The sequence below is a fragment of the Tachypleus tridentatus genome, chromosome 3 (assembly GCF_004210375.1).
Source record: "Tachypleus tridentatus isolate NWPU-2018 chromosome 3, ASM421037v1, whole genome shotgun sequence".
Lineage (NCBI taxonomy): Eukaryota > Metazoa > Arthropoda > Merostomata > Xiphosura > Limulidae > Tachypleus > Tachypleus tridentatus.
Window position 1 is genome coordinate 109,599,270 of NC_134827.1, and position 24,347 is coordinate 109,623,616.

Sequence of the window (24,347 nt, forward strand, 5' to 3'; positions counted from 1 at the left end):
TACAACAATCTGATATTTAGAATAGAGTAACTTACTACAAACACACAAACTTTGTAATACAACAATCTGATATTTAGAATATAGTAACTTACTACAAACACACAAACTTTGTAATACAACAATCTGATATTTAGAATAGAGTAACTTACTACAAACACACAAACTTTGTAATACAACAATCTGATATTTAGAATAGAGTAACTTACTACAAACACACAAACTTTGTAATACAACAATCTGATATTTAGAATATAGTAACTTACTACAAACACACAAACTTTGTAATACAACAATCTGATATTTAGAATAGAGTAACTTACTACAAACACACAAACTTTGTAATACAACAATCTGATATTTAGAATAGAGTAACTTACTACAAACACACAAACTTTGTAATACAACAATCTGATATTTAGAATATAGTAACTTACTACAAACACACAAACTTTGTAATACAACAATCTGATATTTAGAATAGAGTAACTTACTACAAACACACAAACTTTGTAATACAACAATGTGATATTTAGAATAGAGTAACTTACTACAAACACACAAACTTTGTAATACAACAATCTGATATTTAGAATAGAGTAACTTACTACAAACACACAAACTTTGTAATACAACAATCTGATATTTAGAATATAATAACTTACTACAAACACACAAACTTTGTAATACAACAATCTGATATTTAGAATAGAGTAACTTACTACAAACACACAAACTTTGTAATACAACAATCTGATATTTAGAATAGAGTAACTTACTACAAACACACAAACTTTGTAATACAACAATCTGATATTTAGAATATAATAACTTACTACAAACACACAAACTTTGTAATACAACAATCTGATATTTAGAATAGAGTAACTTACTACAAACACACAAACTTTGTAATACAACAATCTGATATTTAGAATAGAGTAACTTACTACAAACACACAAACTTTGTAATACAACAATCTGATATTTAGAATAGAGTAACTTACTACAAACACACAAACTTTGTAATACAACAATCTGATATTTAGAATAGAGTAACTTACTACAAACACACAAACTTTGTAATACAACAATCTGATATTTAGAATAGAGTAACTTACTACAAACACACAAACTTTGTAATACAACAATCTGATATTTAGAATAGAGTAACTTACTACAAACACACAAACTTTGTAATACAACAATCTGATATTTAGAATATAGTAACTTACTACAAACACACAAACTTTGTAATACAACAATCTGATATTTAGAATAGAGTAACTTACTACAAACACACAAACTTTGTAATACAAGAATCTGATATTTAGAATAGAGTAACTTACTACAAACACACAAACTTTGTAATACAACAATCTGATATTTAGAATAGAGTAACTTACTACAAACACACAAACTTTGTAATACAACAATCTGATATTTAGAATAGAGTAACTTACTACAAACACACAAACTTTGTAATACAAGAATCTGATATTTAGAATAGAGTAACTTACTACAAACACACAAACTTTGTAATACAAGAATCTGATATTTAGAATAGAGTCACTTACTACAAACACACAAACTTTGTAATACAAGAATCTGATATTTAGAATAGAGTAACTTACTACAAACACACAAACTTTGTAATACAAGAATCTGATATTTAGAATAGTCACTTACTACAAACACACAAACTTTGTAATACAACAATCTGATATTTAGAATAGAGTAACTTACTACAAACACACAAACTTTGTAATACAACAATCTGATATTTAGAATAGAGTAACTTACTACAAACACACAAACTTTGTAATACAAGAATCTGATATTTAGAATATAGTCACTTACTACAAACACACAAACTTTGTAATACAACAATCTGATATTTAGAATAGAGTAACTTACTACAAACACACAAACTTTGTAATACAAGAATCTGATATTTAGAATATAGTCACTTACTACAAACACACAAACTTTGTAATACAAGAATCTGATATTTAGAATAGAGTCACTTACTACAAACACACAAACTTTGTAATACAACAATCTGATATTTAGAATAGAGTAACTTACTACAAACACACAAACTTTGTAATACAACAATCTGATATTTAGAATAGAGTCACTTACTACAAACACACAAACTTTGTAATACAAGAATCTGATATTTAGAATAGAGTCACTTACTACAAACACACAAACTTTGTAATACAACAATCTGATATTTAGAATAGAGTCACTTACTACAAACACACAAACTTTGTAATACAACAATCTGATATTTAGAATAGAGTCACTTACTACAAACACACAAACTTTGTAATACAACAATCTGATATTTAGAATAGAGTCACTTACTACAAACACACAAACTTTGTAATACAACAATCTGATATTTAGAATAGAGTAACTTACTACAAACACACAAACTTTGTAATACAACAATCTGATATTTAGAATATAGTAACTTACTACAAACACACAAACTTTGTAATACAACAATCTGATATTTAGAATATAGTAACTTACTACAAACACACAAACTTTGTAATACAACAATCTGATATTTAGAATAGAGTAACTTAGTACAAACACACAAACTTTGTAATACAAGAATCTGATATTTAGAATATAGTACCTTACTACAAACACACAAACTTTGTAATACAACAATCTGATATTTAGAATAGAGTAACTTACTACAAACACACAAACTTTGTAATACAACAATCTGATATTTAGAATAGAGTAACTTACTACAAACACACAAACTTTGTAATACAACAATCTGATATTTAGAATAGAGTAACTTACTACAAACACACAAACTTTGTAATACAACAATCTGATATTTAGAATAGAGTAACTTACTACAAACACACAAACTTTGTAATACAACAATCTGATATTTAGAATAGAGTAACTTACTACAAACACACAAACTTTGTAATACAACAATCTGATATTTAGAATATAGTCACTTACTACAAACACACAAACTTTGTAATACAACATTCTGATATTTAGAATACAGTAACTTACTACAAACACACAAACTTTGTAATACAACAATCTGATATTTAGAATACAGTAACTTACTACAAACACACAAACTTTGTAATACAACAATCTGATATTTAGAATATAGTCACTTACTACAAACACACAAACTTTGTAATACAACAATCTGATATTTAGAATAGAGTAACTTACTACAAACACACAAACTTTGTAATACAACAATCTGATATTTAGAATAGAGTAACTTACTACAAACACACAAACTTTGTAATACAAGAATCTGATATTTAGAATATAATAACTTACTACAAACACACAAACTTTGTAATACAAGAATCTGATATTTAGAATAGAGTAACTTACTACAAACACACAAACTTTGTAATACAACAATCTGATATTCAGAATAGAGTAACTTACTACAAACACACAAACTTTGTAATACAAGAATCTGATATTTAGAATAGAGTAACTTACTACAAACACACAAACTTTGTAATACAACAATCTGATATTTAGAATATAATAACTTACTACAAACACACAAACTTTGTAATACAACAATCTGATATTCAGAATAGAGTAACTTACTACAAACACACAAACTTTGTAATACAACAATCTGATATTTAGAATAGAGTAACTTACTACAAACACACAAACTTTGTAATACAACAATCTGATATTTAGAATATAGTAACTTACTACAAACACACAAACTTTGTAATACAAGAATCTGATATTTAGAATAGAGTAACTTACTACAAACACACAAACTTTGTAATACAAGAATCTGATATTTAGAATAGAGTCACTTACTACAAACACACAAACTTTGTAATACAACAATCTGATATTTAGAATAGAGTAACTTACTACAAACACACAAACTTTGTAATACAACAATCTGATATTTAGAATAGAGTAACTTACTACAAACACACAAACTTTGTAATACAACAATCTGATATTTAGAATATAGTAACTTACTACAAACACACAAACTTTGTAATACAACAATCTGATATTTAGAATAGAGTAACTTACTACAAACACACAAACTTTGTAATACAACAATCTGATATTTAGAATAGAGTAACTTACTACAAACACACAAACTTTGTAATACAACAATCTGATATTTAGAATATAATAACTTACTACAAACACACAAACTTTGTAATACAACAATCTGATATTTAGAATAGAGTAACTTACTACAAACACACAAACTTTGTAATACAACAATCTGATATTTAGAATACAGTAACTTACTACAAACACACAAACTTTGTAATACAACAATCTGATATTTAGAATATAGTCACTTACTACAAACACACAAACTTTGTAATACAACAATCTGATATTTAGAATACAGTAACTTACTACAAACACACAAACTTTGTAATACAACAATCTGATATTTAGAATACAGTAACTTACTACAAACACACAAACTTTGTAATACAACAATCTGATATTTAGAATATAGTCACTTACTACAAACACACAAACTTTGTAATACAACATTCTGATATTTAGAATACAGTAACTTACTACAAACACACAAACTTTGTAATACAACAATCTGATATTTAGAATAGAGTAACTTACTACAAACACACAAACTTTGTAATACAACAATCTGATATTTAGAATAGAGTAACTTACTACAAACACACAAACTTTGTAATACAACAATCTGATATTTAGAATATAATAACTTACTACAAACACACAAACTTTGTAATACAACAATCTGATATTCAGAATAGAGTAACTTACTACAAACACACAAACTTTGTAATACAAGAATCTGATATTTAGAATAGAGTAACTTACTACAAACACACAAACTTTGTAATACAACAATCTGATATTTAGAATATAATAACTTACTACAAACACACAAACTTTGTAATACAACAATCTGATATTTAGAATACAGTAACTTACTACAAACACACAAACTTTGTAATACAACAATCTGATATTTAGAATAGAGTAACTTACTACAAACACACAAACTTTGTAATACAACAATCTGATATTTAGAATAGAGTAACTTACTACAAACACACAAACTTTGTAATACAACAATCTGATATTTAGAATAGAGTAACTTACTACAAACACACAAACTTTGTAATACAACAATCTGATATTTAGAATAGAGTAACTTACTACAAACACACAAACTTTGTAATACAAGAATCTGATATTTAGAATAGAGTAACTTACTACAAACACACAAACTTTGTAATACAACAATCTGATATTTAGAATATAGTAACTTACTACAAACACACAAACTTTGTAATACAACAATCTGATATTCAGAATAGAGTAACTTACTACAAACACACAAACTTTGTAATACAAGAATCTGATATTTAGAATAGAGTAACTTACTACAAACACACAAACTTTGTAATACAACAATCTGATATTTAGAATATAGTAACTTACTACAAACACACAAACTTTGTAATACAAGAATCTGATATTTAGAATAGAGTCACTTACTACAAACACACAAACTTTGTAATACAAGAATCTGATATTTAGAATAGAGTCACTTACTACAAACACACAAACTTTGTAATACAACAATCTGATATTTAGAATATAGTACCTTACTACAAACACACAAACTTTGTAATACAAGAATCTGATATTTAGAATAGAGTAACTTACTACAAACACACAAACTTTGTAATACAAGAATCTGATATTTAGAATATAGTCACTTACTACAAACACACAAACTTTGTAATACAAGAATCTGATATTTAGAATAGAGTAACTTACTACAAACACACAAACTTTGTAATACAACAATCTGATATTTAGAATAGAGTCACTTACTACAAACACACAAACTTTGTAATACAAGAATCTGATATTTAGAATAGAGTAACTTACTACAAACTAACAAACTTTGTAATACAACAATCTGATATTCAGAATAGAGTAACTTACTACAAACACACAAACTTTGTAATACAACAATCTGATATTTAGAATATAGTCACTTACTACAAACACACAAACTTTGTAATACAACAATCTGATATTTAGAATAGAGTAACTTACTACAAACACACAAACTTTGTAATACAACAATCTGATATTTAGAATATAGTACCTTACTACAAACACACAAACTTTGTAATACAACAATCTGATATTTAGAATATAGTACCTTACTACAAACACACAAACTTTGTAATACAACAATCTGATATTTAGAATAGAGTCACTTACTACAAACACACAAACTTTGTAATACAGCAATCTGATATTTAGAATAGAGTCACTTACTACAAACACACAAACTTTGTAATACAACAATCTGATATTTAGAATAGAGTCACTTACTACAAACACACAAACTTTGTAATACAACAATCTGATATTTAGAATAGAGTCACTTACTACAAACACACAAACTTTGTAATACAACAATCTGATATTTAGAATAGAGTCACTTACTACAAACACACAAACTTTGTAATACAACAATCTGATATTTAGAATAGAGTCACTTACTACAAACACACAAACTTTGTAATACAAGAATCTGATATTTAGAATAGAGTAACTTACTACAAACACACAAACTTTGTAATACAAGAATCTGATATTTAGAATATAGTACCTTACTACAAACACACAAACTTTGTAATACAACAATCTGATATTTAGAATAGAGTCACTTACTACAAACTTTGTAATACAACAATCTGATATTTAGAATATAGTACCTTACTACAAACACACAAACTTTGTAATACAAAAATTTGATATATAAATATAGTCACTTACTACAAACACACAAACTTTGTAATACAACAATCTGATATTTAGAATAGAGTAACGTACTACAAACACACAAACTTTGTAATACAAGAATCTGATATTTAGAATAGAGTCACTTACTACAAACAAACAAACTTTGTAATACAAGAATCTGATATTTAGAATAGAGTCACTTACTACAAACACACAAACTTTGTAATACAACAATCTGATATTTAGAATATAGTACCTTACTAAAACACACAAACTTTGTAATACAACAATCTGATATATAAATATAGTCACTTACTACAAACACACAAACTTTGTGATACAACAAACTGATATTTAGAATAGAGTAACTTACTACAAACACACAAACATTGTAATACAACAATCTGATATTTAGAATCGAGTAACTTACTACAAACACACAAACTTTGTAATACAACAATCTGATATTTAGAATAGAGTAACTTACTACAAACACACATCTCTGTTGTACCACTTAAAGGTTTTTGGTGCACTTTGGGTCTTATATAACTTGTTACATAGATTTGTAAAATTTACTACAATGTGCAATTCAATCATCACAAATTTATGAAGAAATTTTAAAAAGCCCTTGTTAAACTGTTTCTACTGTTAAACTGTTTCTACTGTTAAACTGTTTCAACTGTTAAACTGTTTCAACTGTTAAACTGTTTCTACTGTTAAACTGTTTCTACTGCTTAACAAAATCATAATGCAGTGAAAACAGATTTTCGAAAAATTTGACTTTATAGTTTCGAGAATTTCTTTCTCGTGTCTGGTAAACTTTCCCGTTAGATCAGGGTTATATTTATGAACTTACAACGCTAAAATATGGGGTTCGTTTCCTGCGAAGAACAGAATTAATATAATCTGGAGTGTAGCTTTGTAGTAAAATAACAACAATGTATTAATACAATAAAATATTTTATCTTTATAATATGTTCTCATTTCTCTTGTATCTTTAACAAGTAAACAATAGAAATGCTTATATTGTTAGAGAAGTTTCCTATAAACGTAGTCTAACCACTCAAATAATAAATGAACATTGTTGTTACTGAGCCTCGACCCACATTTCCTATAAACACAAACATAACCCAGGTGTTATATTCTATCACAGCATTGCTACCATGCTTCTAAAGTCCCGTGGTAATAACGACAACAAAAATCGAAACCTAAACACATATTGAGACACTATCTAATACTGTAATGAAAACGTTGTCACAATGTACACATAATTCTACGGTTAATCCGATAACAATACGATAACAATATGATTACAATACGATAACAACACGATAACAATATGATTACAGCACGATAGCAATATGATTACAATATGATTACTGCACGATAACAACACGATAACAATATGATTACAATATGATTACTGCACGATAACAACACGATAACAATATGATTACAATATGATTACTGCACGATAACAACACGATAACAATATGATTACAGCACGATAACAATATGATTACAGCACGATAGCAATATGATTACAGCACGATAACAACACGATAACAATATGATTACAACACGATAACAATATGATTACAATATGATTACTGCACGATAACAACACGATAACAATATAATTACAGCACGATTACAACACGATAACAATATGATTACAGCACGATAACAATATGATTACAGCACGATAGCAATATGATTACAGCACGATAACAACACGATAACAATATGATTACAACACGATAACAATATGATTACAACACGATAACAATATGATTACTGCACGATAACAACACGATAACAATATGATTACAATATGATTACTGCACGATAACAACACGATTACAATATGATTACTGCACGATAACAACACGATAACAATATGATTACAACACGATAACAATATAATTACAGCACGATTACAACACGATAGCAATATGATTACAGCACGATAGCAATATGATTACGGCACGATAGCAATATGATTACAACACGATAACAATATGATTACTGCACGATAACAATACGATAACAATATGATTACAACACGATAACAATATGATTACAATATGATTACTGCACGATAACAACACGATAACAATATAATTACAGCACGATAACAACACGATAACAATATGATTACAGCACGATAGCAATATGATTACAGCACGTTAGCAATATGATTACTGCACGATAACAACACGATAACAATATGATTACAACACGATAACAATATGATTACAACACGATAACAATATGATTACAATATGATTACTGCACGATAACAATGTGATTACAATATGATTACTGCACGATAACAACACGATAACAATATAATTACAGCACGATAACAATATGATTACAGCACGATAGCAATATGATTACAGCACGATAGCAATATGATTACAACACGATAGCAATATGATTACAACACGATAACAATATGATTACAATATGATTACTGCACGATAACAACACGATAACAATATAATTACAACACGATAACAATATGATTACAGCACGATAGCAATATGATTACAACACGATAACAATATGATTACAATATGATTACTGCACGATAACAACACGATAACAATATGATTACAACACGATAACAACACGATAACAATATGATTACAATATGATTACTGCACGATAACAACACGATAACAATATGATTACAGCACGATAACAACACGATAACAATATGATTACAACACGATAACAATATGATTACTGCACGATAACAACACGATAACAATATTATTACAGCACGATAGCAATATGATTACAACACGATAACAATATGATTACAACACGATAACAATATGATTACAGCACGATAACAATATGATTACAATATGATTACTGCACGATAACAACACGATAACAATATGATTACAGCACGATAGCAATATGATGACAACACGATAACAATATGATTACAATATGATTACTGCACGATAACAATGTGATTACAATATGATTACTGCACGATAACAACACGATAACAATATAATTACAGCACGATAACAATATGATTACAGCACGATAGCAATATGATTACAGCACGATAGCAATATGATTACAACACGATAGCAATATGATTACAACACGATAACAATATCATTACAGCACGATAACAACACGATAACAATATGATTACAGCACGATAACAATATGATTACAGCACGATAGCAATATGATTACAGCACGATAGCAATATGATTACAACACGATAACAATATGATTACAACACGATAACAATATGATTACAGCACGATAACAACACGATAACAATATGATTACAGCACGATAACAATATGATTACAGCACGATAACAATATGATTACAGCACGATAGCAATATGATGACAACACGATAACAATATGATTACAATATGATTACTGCACGATAACAACACGATAACAATATAATTACAGCACGATAACAATATGATTACAGCACGATAGCAATATGATTACAACACGATAACAATATCATTACAGCACGATAACAACACGATAACAATATGATTACAGCACGATAACAATATGATTACAGCACGATAACAATATGATTACAGCACGATAGCAATATGATTACAACACGATAACAATATCATTACAGCACGATAACAATATGATTACAACACGATAACAATATGATTACAACACGATAACAATATGATTACAACACGATAACAATATGATTACAATATGATTACTGCACGATAACAACACGATAACAATATAATTACAGCACGATAACAATATGATTACAGCACGATAGCAATATGATTACAACACGATAACAATATCATTACAGCACGATAACAACACGATAACAATATGATTACAGCACGATAACAATATGATTACAGCACGATAACAATATGATTACAGCACGATAGCAATATGATTACAACACGATAACAATATCATTACAGCACGATAACAATATGATTACAACACGATAACAATATGATTACAACACGATAACAATATGATTACAATATGATTACTGCACGATAACAATGTGATTACAATATGATTACTGCACGATAACAACACGATAACAATATAATTACAGCACGATAACAATATGATTACAGCACGATAGCAATATGATTACAGCACGATAGCAATATGATTACAACACGATAGCAATATGATTACAACACGATAACAATATCATTACAGCACGATAACAACACGATAACAATATGATTACAGCACGATAACAATATGATTACAGCACGATAGCAATATGATTACAGCACGATAGCAATATGATTACAACACGATAACAATATGATTACAACACGATAACAATATGATTACAGCACGATAACAACACGATAACAATATGATTACAGCACGATAACAATATGATTACAGCACGATAGCAATATGATGACAACACGATAACAATATGATTACAATATGATTACTGCACGATAACAACACGATAACAATATAATTACAGCACGATAACAATATGATTACAGCACGATAGCAATATGATTACAACACGATAACAATATCATTACAGCACGATAACAACACGATAACAATATGATTACAGCACGATAACAATATGATTACAGCACGATAACAATATGATTACAGCACGATAGCAATATGATTACAACACGATAACAATATCATTACAGCACGATAACAATATGATTACAACACGATAACAATATGATTACAACACGATAACAATATGATTACAATATGATTACTGCACGATAACAACACGATAACAATATAATTACAGCACGATAACAATATGATTACAGCACGATAGCAATATGATTACAACACGATAACAATATCATTACAGCACGATAACAACACGATAACAATATGATTACAGCACGATAACAATATGATTACAGCACGATAACAATATGATTACAGCACGATAGCAATATGATTACAACACGATAACAATATCATTACAGCACGATAACAATATGATTACAACACGATAACAATATGATTACAACACGATAACAATATGATTACAATATGATTACTGCACGATAACAACACGATAACAATATAATTACAGCACGATAGCAATATGATTACAGCACGATAGCAATATGATTACAACACGATAACAATATGATTACAGCACGATAACAATATGATTACAGCACGATAACAATATGATTACAGCACGATAACAGTATGATTACAGCACGATAACAGTATGATTACAGCACGATAGCAATATGATTACAGCACGATAGCAATATGATTACAGCACGATAACAATATGATTACAGCACGATAACAATATGATTACAGCACGATAACAATATGATTACAGCACGATAACAATATGATTACAGCACGATAACAATATGATTACAACACGATAACAATATGATTACAACACGATAACAATATGATTACAACACGATAACAATATGATTACAACACGATAACAATATGATTACAACACGATAACAATATGATTACAACATGATAACAATATGATTACAGCACGATAACAATATGATAACAATATGATTACAGCACGATAACAATATGATTACAATATGATTACTGCACGATAACAACACGATAACAATATGATAACAACACGATAACAATATGATTACAACACGATAACAATATGATTACAACACGATAACAATATGATTAACAATACGATAACAATATGATTAACAATACGATAACAATATGATTACAGCACGATAACAATATGATTACAATACGATTACAATATGATTACAATACGATTACAATATGATAACAATACGATTACAATGTGATAACAATATGATTACAATGTGATAACAATATGATTACAATACGATAACAATATGATTACAATACGATAACAATATGATTACAACGTGATAACAATATCATTACAATATGATAACAATATGATAACAATATGATAACAATACGATTACAATATGATAACAATACGATTACAATATGATAACAATACGATTACAATATGATAACAATATGATAACAATATGATAACAATACGATTACAATATGATAACAATACGATTACAATATGATAACAATATGATTACAATGTGATAACAATATGATTACAATGTGATAACAATATGATTACAATACGATAACAATATGATTACACTTAATGTTTTTTTTTTAAAACAAAGTTATTATTTGACGCTAATGACGAAATTTCAGGTTTCTCTTCTTCAAACTTTAATATAAGAAATAAAACTGAAAACTATATGGTGTAAATATTATAATAATCTGATTAGTGAACATACACCTGACTTTAATATAAGAAATAAAACTGAAAACTATATGGTTTAAATATTATAATAATCTGATTAGTGAACATACACCTGACTTTAATATAAGAAATAAAACCGAAAACTATATGGTGTAAATATTATAATAATCTGATTAGTGAACATACACCTGACTTTAATATAAGAAATAAAACCGAAAACTATATGGTGTAAATATTATAATAATCTGATTAGTGAACATACACCTGACTTTAATATAAGAAATAAAACCGAAAACTATATGGTGTAAATATTATAATAATCTGATTAGTGAACATACACCTGACTTTAATATAAGAAATAAAACCGAAAACTATATGGTTTAAATATTATAATAATCTGATTAGTGAACATACACCTGACTTTAATATAAGAAATAAAACTGAAAACCATATGGTGTAAATATTATAATAATCTGATTAGTGAACATACACCTGACTTTAATATAAGAAATAAAACTGAAAACTATATGGTGTAAATATTATAATAATCTGATTAGTGAACATACACCTGACTTTAATATAAGAAATAAAACCGAAAACTATATGGTGTAAATATTATAATAATCTGATTAGTGAACATACACCTGACTTTAATATAAGAAATAAAACCGAAAACTATATGGTGTAAATATTATAATAATCTGATTAGTGAACATACACCTGACTTTAATATAAGAAATAAAACCGAAAACTATATGGTGTAAATATTATAATAATCTGATTAGTGAACATACACCTGACTTTAATATAAGAAATAAAACCGAAAACTATATGGTGTAAATATTATAATAATCTGATTAGTGAACATACACCTGACTTTAATATAAGAAATAAAACCGAAAACTATATGGTGTAAATATTATAATAATCTGATTAGTGAACATACACCTGACTTTAATATAAGAAATAAAACCGAAAACTATATGGTGTATTAAATAATTATAGTGAACATACATCTGATTAGTGAATTATATAATCACCTGACATACACCTTAATATAAGAAATAAAACTATATGAAAACTATATGGTGTAAATATTATAATAATCTGAAAACTTTAAATATGAACATACACCTGACTTTAATATAAGAAATAAAACCGAAAACTATATGGTTTAAATATTATAATAATCTGATTAGTGAACATACACCTGACTTTAATATAAGAAATAAAACTGAAAACTATATGGTGTAAATATTATAATAATCTGATTAGTGAACATACACCTGACTTTAATATGAGAAATAAAACTGAAAACTATATGGTGTAAATATTATAATAATCTGATTAGTGAACATACACCTGACTTTAATATAAGAAATAAAACCGAAAACTATATGGTGTAAATATTATAATAATCTGATTAGTGAACATACACCTGACTTTAATATAAGAAATAAAACTGAAAACTATATGGTGTAAATATTATAATAATCTGATTAGTGAACATACACCTGACTTTAATATAAGAAATAAAACTGAAAACTATATGGTGTAAATATTATAATAATCTGATTAGTGAACATACACCTGAATTTAATATAAGAAATAAAACCGAAAACTATATGGTGTAAATATTATAATAATCTGATTAGTGAACATACACCTGACTTTAATATAAGAAATAAAACCGAAAACTATATGGTTTAAATATTATAATAATCTGATTAGTGAACATACACCTGACTTTAATATAAGAAATAAAACTGAAAACTATATGGTGTAAATATTATAATAATCTGATTAGTGAACATACACCTGACTTTAATATAAGAAATAAAACCGAAAACTATATGGTGTAAATATTATAATAATCTGATTAGTGAACATACACCTGACTTTAATATAAGAAATAAAACCGAAAACTATATGGTGTAAATATTATAATAATCTGATTAGTGAACATACACCTGACTTTAATATAAGAAATAAAACTGAAAACTATATGGTGTAAATATTATAATAATCTGATTAGTGAACATACACCTGTTTAATATAAGTAAATATTATAATAATCTGATTAGTGAACATACACCTGACTTTAATATAAGAAATAAAACCTATATGAAATATTATAATAATCTGATTAGTGAACATACACCTGGTGTAAATATTATAATAATCTGATTAGTGAACATACACCTGACTTTAATATAAGAAATAAAACCGAAAACTATATGGTGTAAATATTATAATAATCTGATTAGTGAACATACACCTGACTTTAATATAAAATAAAACTGAAAACTATATGGTGTAAATATTATAATAATCTGATTAGTGAACATACACCTGACTTTAAATAAGAAATAAAACTATATGGTGTAAATATTATAATAATCTGATTAGTGAACATACACCTGAATTTAATATAAGAAATAAAACCGAAAACTATATGGTGTAAATATTATAATAATCTGATTAGTGAACATACACCTGACTTTAATATAAGAAATAAAACCGAAAACTATATGGTGTAAATATTATAATAATCTGATTAGTGAACATACACCTGACTTTAATATAAGAAATAAAACCGAAAACTATATGGTGTAAATATTATAATAATCTGATTAGTGAACATACACCTGACTTTAATATAAGAAATAAAACCGAAAACTATATGGTGTAAATATTATAATAATCTGATTAGTGAACATACACCTGACTTTAATATAAGAAATAAAACCGAAAACTATATGGTGTAAATATTATAATAATCTGATTAGTGAACATACACCTGACTTTAATATAAGAAATAAAACCGAAAACTATATGGTGTAAATATTATAATAATCTGATTAGTGAACATACACCTGACTTTAATATAAGAAATAAAACCGAAAACTATATGGTGTAAATATTATAATAATCTGATTAGTGAACATACACCTGACTTTAATATAAGAAATAAAACCGAAAACTATATGGTTTAAATATTATAATAATCTGATTAGTGAACATACACCTGACTTTAATATAAGAAATAAATCCGAAAACTATATGGTTTAAATATTATAATAATCTGATTTGTGAACATACACCTGACTTTAATATAAGAAATAAAACCGAAAACTATATGGTTTAAATATTATAATAATTTGATTAGTGAACATACACCTGACTTTTCTCTCTATTATTTAAACTCCATTAAGATATACAATCCCAGTATTATGATAAACAATGGGTAAGTTTCATTGCAGCAAGAAATACTGAGGGATTTATAAACTCATATTTGCACCTATTGGTGGCACAGCGGTGTGTCTGCGGACTTTAGAACACTAGAACCCGTGATGGACAAAACACAGATATCCCATTTTGTAACATTGTGCTTAACTTCCAAACAACAAAATCATTTCTTTAATTCGATTTTATCAAAATATTTGTGTCATTTATTTACTATAAATTCGTAAGAGATAAACAAATGTTGAAAAAACTGATTCTAAATTACCAGAAGAATACAAAACTATCGAAGACATTTCTCATGTGACATTTTTAGTGTAATTGTGCTGATCATTTTATAATGATATCAAGTAATGTGGACATTCAATATCTCATTCAATATCTTTTGAAAAGATTGTTTGTTTGTTTTTTTAATTTCGCACAAAGATACTCGAGGGCTGTCTGTGCTAGCCGTCCCTAATTTAGCAGTGTAAGACAAGAGGGAAAACAGCTAGTCACCACCACCCACCGCCAACTCTTGGGCTACTCTTTTACCAACGAATAGTGGGACTGACCGTCACATTATAACGCCCCCATGGCTGAAAGGGCGAACCCGCGACCCTCAGATTACGAGTCACACGCCTTAACACGCTTGGCCATGCCGGTCCACTTTTCAAAAGCAAATAACATTTACCCAGCAGCTTTGAAATAAACAATCGACCAAACATTTTATCGCTAACACCGTTGTACCTAGTTCAGTGTTGGTGGTTTTTTTATAATCGTATCAAATGTCACCTCATCTTTTGTCGTTGTTGCTGTTGAAAGTCATAGTTCGTGGAGAAGACGAGAGACCGATAGAAGCTGCTCACTTGTGGAAGGAATTTCTAGTAGAGGTCGCTGGTGTAGAACTTAAGTGGAAGAGTCTCATCCTGGTACATGACGACAGTATAGAACAGCGATGTGAGTATTTATTTGGAAAATGATCGGCCACGTGAATAATTTATCACAAAAAATCGAGATAAAATTCAAATATAATAACTCGATAAATTATTATAACTGAGTGTTTAATTATTTATTGTTACACAACTAAACCCTTTCATTTCTACAATGTGCTAACTTTGTGCTACACACGAATCAGGTACAAGTTAAACAACATGAAATTTCCACTGATTGTGTTATTTGTAGGCGCACGTGGCCTCGCGCTTTGGATTCGTAGCTAGATGGTTGCAAGCTGCGTTTTGTCCTTGGGCGAGAATGTTATCCAGCTCGTTCCAGTCTACCCAGCTGTTAACTGGGGTTTAACCTGCGCTGGACTGGAAGTCCATTCAAAGGAAATGGTATTGCATTCTCTTTCGCTTGTGTTACTTGAAACTGGAGTCCAAAAACACTGGTTCCATGTGCCGTGTGAAGATATGCTAAGAAGTTAGCTAACAAAACTAAATGGGTTACTTGTATCTAATTGTTTACTTCTGTCTTTTAACAAACAACATATTTTAAGCATAAGATGGCGACATTTGTGAAGACAAGGATTTTACATCTCCATTTTGCCGAAACTTGATTGGTTGATACTTGTCACATGTTTTCTTTATTTCATATTTTCTTAACTAGTATTTAAAGTGTTTTATAAACAGGAATGTCATGTTACTTCAAATAACCTTTTTTTCCCAGCAAAACGTTTTATTATCTGTTTAGTTTGTCAATTAGAATTATAAAAACAATTTTTTTCGTTGAAGAAACAACAAGTGTCGGTTGAGAATGTCAGTTTTCTAGAAATAGGATACTGATAACAGAAACCTTTTAATAATTATTAGGACCAAATATTTTTAGCTCTCTTGAAGCTTCCGCTAGCTTTTGAATAAAAAATAGACCTCTTAAAATAATTTTTTTAGTTGTACAAAAGACTACACATTTAACATTTGGGATTATTTTTAGTAGTATTCTATATCTAAATTTGATCTGATCACATGAGTTAATTTACGGATTTTTGGCTCCAAAAAATCCTAAAAAAAACTATTTATATATCTTTTATGAAATACCCAGTATCTTCTTAGGGTCACTGGATCGTTTAATCCAAGACCTCAGCAGGCATCACGTATCAACCACATTGTATAAGATAACGTTAGTGGCGTTAACGAAAGAAGTGGAACGTTTGCTCGACATCCAAATGTTAGTGACTTCGCTGGAGTCTTTGGTGGAGAGAATTTCACCAATTCAAGTTGTGGTAGCGCCATCTTGGGCTTTAATGGATATGTTAATCAACAAAGTAAGAGATATATTACTTAAAGCCTTTTACTTGACGAGCTAACACTTACAAGTTGTTTCAAACCTTTTACTTGACGAGCTAACACTTACAAGTTGTTTCAAACCTTTTACTTGACGAGCTAACACTTACAAGTTGTTTCGAACCTTTTACTTGACGAGCTAACACTTACAAGTTGTTTCAGAACAACACTTACAAGTTGTTTCAGACCTTTTACTTGACGAGCTAACACTTACAAGTTGTTTCTTGACGAGCTAACTTTTGTTTCACTTGACGAGCTAACACTTACAAGTTGTTTCAGACCTTTTGACGAGCTAACACTTGACGAGCTAACACTTACAAGTTGTTTCAAACCTTTTACTTGACAAGCTAACACTTACAAGTTGTTTCAGACCTTTCTTGACGAGCTAACCTTTTGTTTCACCTTTTACTTGACAAGTTAACACTTACAAGTTGTTTCGAACCTTTTACTTGACAAGCTAACACTTACAAGTTGTTTCGAACCTTTTACTTGACAAGCTAACACTTACAAGTTGTTTCGAACCTTTTACTTGAAAAGCTAACACTTACAAGTTGTTTCAAACCTTTTACTTGAAAAGCTAACACAAGTTTTTTTCAAACCATTTATTTGACAAGATAACACTTACAAGTTGTTCCAAATATTTTACTTGAGAAGAGAAATCTGGCATAATACCACAGACATGACAGTTGACTAACAAAATCTGCTAACATATTGTTATAAATATTTGTGTTTATCCAAGGATATGTTGAAGCATACCATATAATGTAAAAAGATAACTTGATAGTAACTGTTACTCACTGTGTGAGTGTAATCGCAACTTATTATAACTATTCAGTTGTCAAATTATTCTGGTGTTGAATCATTAACGAGACATGCATCTTAGCGTATTCCACTTGTGATCTAAGTTTATTGATTTACGATAGTAGATGCTTTCTATCATCAGACAAAACTAGTAACACTTACAGTTATTATGAGGTGTTATTGATGACTTAATACCGGGAACACTTACAGTTATTATGAGGTGTTATTGATGACTTAATACCGGGAACACTTACAGTTATTATGAGGTGTTATCGATGACTTAATACCGGGAACACTTACAGTTATTATGAGGTGTTATTGATGACTTAATACCGGGAACACTTACAGTTATTATGAGGTGTTATTGATGACTTAAAGAATGGAATTGTATAGGTTAATTATTATTATCTTCCATTATAATAACTTGTATACTAACACAGTTAATGATGTTAAGTCGGCTGTCTTTGTAATAGTTCTAATAACTAACTGCTGCCATCTATATTTTTATAATGTTAAGTCGGCTGTCTTTGTAATTGTTCTAATTAGTAACTGCTGCCATCTATATTTTTTATAATGTTAAGTCGGCTGTCTTTGTAACAGTTCTAATAACTAACTGCTGCCATCTATATTTTTATAATGTTAAGTCGGCTGTCTTTGTAATAGTTCTAATAACTAACTGCTGCCATCTATATTTTTATAATGTTAAGTCGGCTGTCTTTGTAACAGTTCTAATAACTAACTGCTGCCATCTATATTTTTATAATGTTAAGTCGGCTGTCTTTGTAACAGTTCTAATTAGTAACTGCTGCCATCTATATTTTTATAATGTTAAGTCGGCTAACTTTGTAATTGTTCTAATAACTAACTGCTGCCATCTATATTTTTATAATGTTAAGTCGGCTGTCTTTGTAATAGTTCTAATAACTAACTGCTGCCATCTATATTTTTATAATGTTAAGTCGGCTGTCTTTGTAACAGTTCTAATAACTAACTGCTGCCATCTATATTTTTATAATGTTAAGTCGGCTGTCTTTGTAATAGTTCTAATAAGTAACTGCTGCCATCTATATTTTATAATGTTAAGTCGGCTGTCTTTGTAACAGTTCTAATAACTAACTGCTGCCATCTATATTTTTATAATGTTAAGTCGGCTGTCTTTGTAACAGTTCTAATAAGTAACTGCTGCCATCTATATTTTTATAATGTTAAGTCGGCTGTCTTTGTAATAGTTCTAATAAGTAACTGCTGCCATCTATATTTTTATAATGTTAAGTCGGCTGTCTTTGTAATAGTTCTAATAAGTAACTGCTGCCATCTATATTTTTATAATGTTAAGTCGGCTGTCTTTGTAATAGTTCTAATAAGTAACTGCTGCCATCTATATTCTTATAATTTTAAATTGACTGAACTTTAATGTTTTCGATGTTAACTTGTCGTTAGGTCCGTATTTAATCATGTTAAAGTATGCACTATTCTTACATATTGCGCCTATGCCAGATTTGAATCGCAAATATATTTAGTAATTATGACATCTATTTTGCTTACGTTTTGTCGGGATAATTAACAAAAAACGTTAAACATTCAACAGCATATTTAAGGACAGAATAAAACTAAACTATCACGCAGCAGTTCCCGTATTCTGTCTTGTCGTACTGAATACAGTTCAGAACTATTGATTATTTGAAACGAGACACAAAATTCGACCATTTTCGTATTGTTTACCATTATTTTTCTGGAAGATACAACTTCTGTAGGTGATCCTGTGTTCTAACTTCGTAACCAGAACGTATTACTGTTAGAAGGCTTGCAGAACTGGAGGAATAAACACTTCCTGTTATTAAACACTTACTCTTATTAAACACTTACTCTTATTGGACACTTACTCTTATTAAACACTTACTCTTATTAAACACTTACTCTTGTTTGACTACAGAATGTACAGTTTGTGTTTGTTGACAGTGATATCACACCCACTTTGACAGATGTTTTAACAACACGTTTTTTTTGTTGTTGACAAGGGTGCTAATTACACGTTTATTTTTCTGTCTTATAGTGTCTTTACGTTGAGTCTGTTGATAGTAGTGTTAACTACACGTTGGATCTGTTGACAGTAGTGTTAACTACACGTTGGATCTGTTGACAGTAGTGTTAACTACACGTTGGATCTGTTGACAGTAGTGTTAACTACACGTTGGATCTGTTGACAGTAGTGTTAACTATATGTTGGATCTGTTGACAGTAGTGTTAACTATATGTTGGATCTGTTGACAGTAGTATTAACTATACGTTGGATCTGTGACAGTAGTGTTAACTACACGTTGGATCTGTTGACAGTAGTGTTAACTATATGTTGGATCTGTTGACAGTAGTGTTAACTATATGTTGGATCTGTTGACAGTAGTGTTAACTATACGTTGGATCTGTTGACAGTAGTATTAACTATACGTTGGATCTGTTGACAGTAGTGTTAACTACACTTTGGATCTGTTGACAGTAGTGTTAACTACACTTTGGATCTGTTGACAGTAGTGTTAACTACACGTTGGATCTGTTGACAGTAGTGTTAACTACACGTTGGATCTGTTGACAGTAGTGTTAACTACACGTTGGATCTGTTGACAGTAGTGTTAACTACACGTTGGATCTGTTGACAGTGTTTATATTTTGTGGTTATCCTAGAAATGGTTCATGAATGGTTTTACTTCTAGGTAACACGAAGCTCATTACTTCTGGGACCAAACACTAGGTGGATCCTTCTTCTTGAAAATGAAGATAAGCTTCTTCACGTGTGTAACTATGTCAACAGAGATAACAATATACTCCTTATGACCCTTCCAAAGGTGGGGGAAGATTCTCTGAACGTGTTCAAGATTAAGTACAATCCACTGTCCAGAAACACGACCTTACAGCGGCTGGACAAATGGTACTATAGACGTAGGCATAAAACAAACAAGACTTATTTTAGAAATTTCCAAGCTAACCCTAGTCTTCAAGGAAGAGTTTTGAAGGTTGCTCTCGAAAGGGTATGTGTTTTGTTTTCTGATGTTTATATGTACGTATATATATATTAAAGAAACTTTTAATGAAAAATAAACGCCGAGTCATCGGCTATAAAGGTGGCACATAAATCACGTGTATCTAAATAGTACTATTACTTCTCTGTATTATTAGCTGTCACTTAATATATACAATAGTTTATTTGTTAGATTGTCTAAAATAAATGTTGTTTTTTAACTGTGAAGTTTGTAGAAGTATAAACCAGTTTTGTAAAACATACTTTAACTAAAGTAAGCACCATTTACTTTAACACAATGTTATCCACATGTAACGATGCTGTTTATGACATGGCTTAAAAAATCAGAGTTTCTATGGTCAATGAACTCCTTGAAAGCTTTTTCTGTAGTTGCCTGGTTTTGAAAGCGTTTATTTTTCAAAAAGTTGTCAAAGTATTTGAAAACAATGAAAATTTTAGAAGAAAGGTCTAGGTATTAAGGTGAATGAGACAGAACCTCGATTCCCAATTCGTTTAATGTTTGGAGCGTCATCCATGACAGGTCTCATAACGTCGATTTTGTTGATCTTCAGTCAGCTCGTGCAGAATTCACTTATCCTACGTTTTCATTTTTCCAATCACACTCAGGTGGTTGGCAATGCTTGATTTTTTTGTGCCTAGCTTTTCTACAAGCTCACGTACTGTTGTGTGAGGGTCTGTCTCAACTGTTTCCTTCAATGTGTTTTTATTTAAAGATGGCTTCCTTCCACGACCTTTGTGTTCTTCAATTATTTCCTCTCCGTGTTGAAACCTTTGGTAGCAACACTAAACTGTACGTTCAGTAACAGATCCGTGGCCGAGTCTCTGGTTAATGTTCCGTGTAGTTTCAATAGCTTTTCGTTCGAGTTTGAAGTCGCTGAGGAAAATCAGACAAAAGTCTTTTTTGTCCATGTTACCTTGGGAATTACGAAACTTACTCTGAGTAGAGTTGAAACAGAAGACAAGTAAGACATCTTGTAAGCGACAAACGTTGTATTAAACCAACCAACCAGCGATAAGTTACTCAATATTCTAAATGTCATCTTGAGAATTCTGATAATTATTTCTGGACAACCTCATATTTACCTCATTCTGATTGATGTTTCATTTAATTTATGAATTATCTCATCACAGCCTGTATGTGTGTATGTGTGCTTTCTTATAGCAAAGCCACATCGGGCTATCTGCTGTGACCGCCGAGAGGAATCGAACCCCTGATTTTAGCCATAGACTTACCGCTGTACCAGCAGGGTTCTGTCTCCTGTTAATTTGATATATAAAAAATAGACGCCGCTAGAGTGCGATGAAATACAATAATCGTTATTTTTACTAATTTTATTGCCTGTGTATTGATAATAAGACAGATAATAACGCTCTATTTACGAGCTTAGGGTAACTTTTAGTTAAATTGTAAAGTCGAACCTTTAAGAAAGGAAAAACTCGCCGTACACCCGAATTCAATAGGTCCAATTATAGTAGGGTTCTAATCGGATAACAGGATTTTACCATAACTCTTACAACACACTCGTGGTCAAAACGTGTAGTTTGTTTATTTGTTTTACAACAATGTCACAGACGGTCACCTGCTGTGTTCACCGAATGGAATGCAACCCTCGATTTTAACATTGTAAGTTCGTAGACTTTACTCTCATTCTACTAGAGGATGGCAGGGAGATCAGATATGAATCACGATTCCTCAGATTCACACAATCTGCCACATCAGTTATTACACCACTTATGGTCCTCAACCTGAGGGAAAACCTTAATATATGATGTCCCGTCACTGAAAGTAATAAAATTATAAATTTTTTTGTTGGCATTCGAAATTTGTAGCGCATTCTGGAGAGATTTACACATGTTGTTAAAAAGTTTAAAGAAAATGACCCTATATA

General features: G+C 29.5%; 1 protein-coding gene across 1 annotated transcript in view; it reads left to right on the forward strand.

The window, feature by feature from the left end:
- Nucleotides 1-24,347, forward strand: part of LOC143247732 (putative glutamate receptor) — a 50,582-nt gene that overhangs the window by 3,335 nt on the left and 22,900 nt on the right. Inside the window, exons 2-4 of the mRNA XM_076496153.1 lie at nucleotides 17,167-17,301; nucleotides 18,393-18,604; nucleotides 22,133-22,447. Of these exons, the coding sequence (XP_076352268.1) occupies nucleotides 17,167-17,301; nucleotides 18,393-18,604; nucleotides 22,133-22,447 (662 nt within the window). The remainder of the gene's footprint in view (nucleotides 1-17,166; nucleotides 17,302-18,392; nucleotides 18,605-22,132; nucleotides 22,448-24,347) is intronic.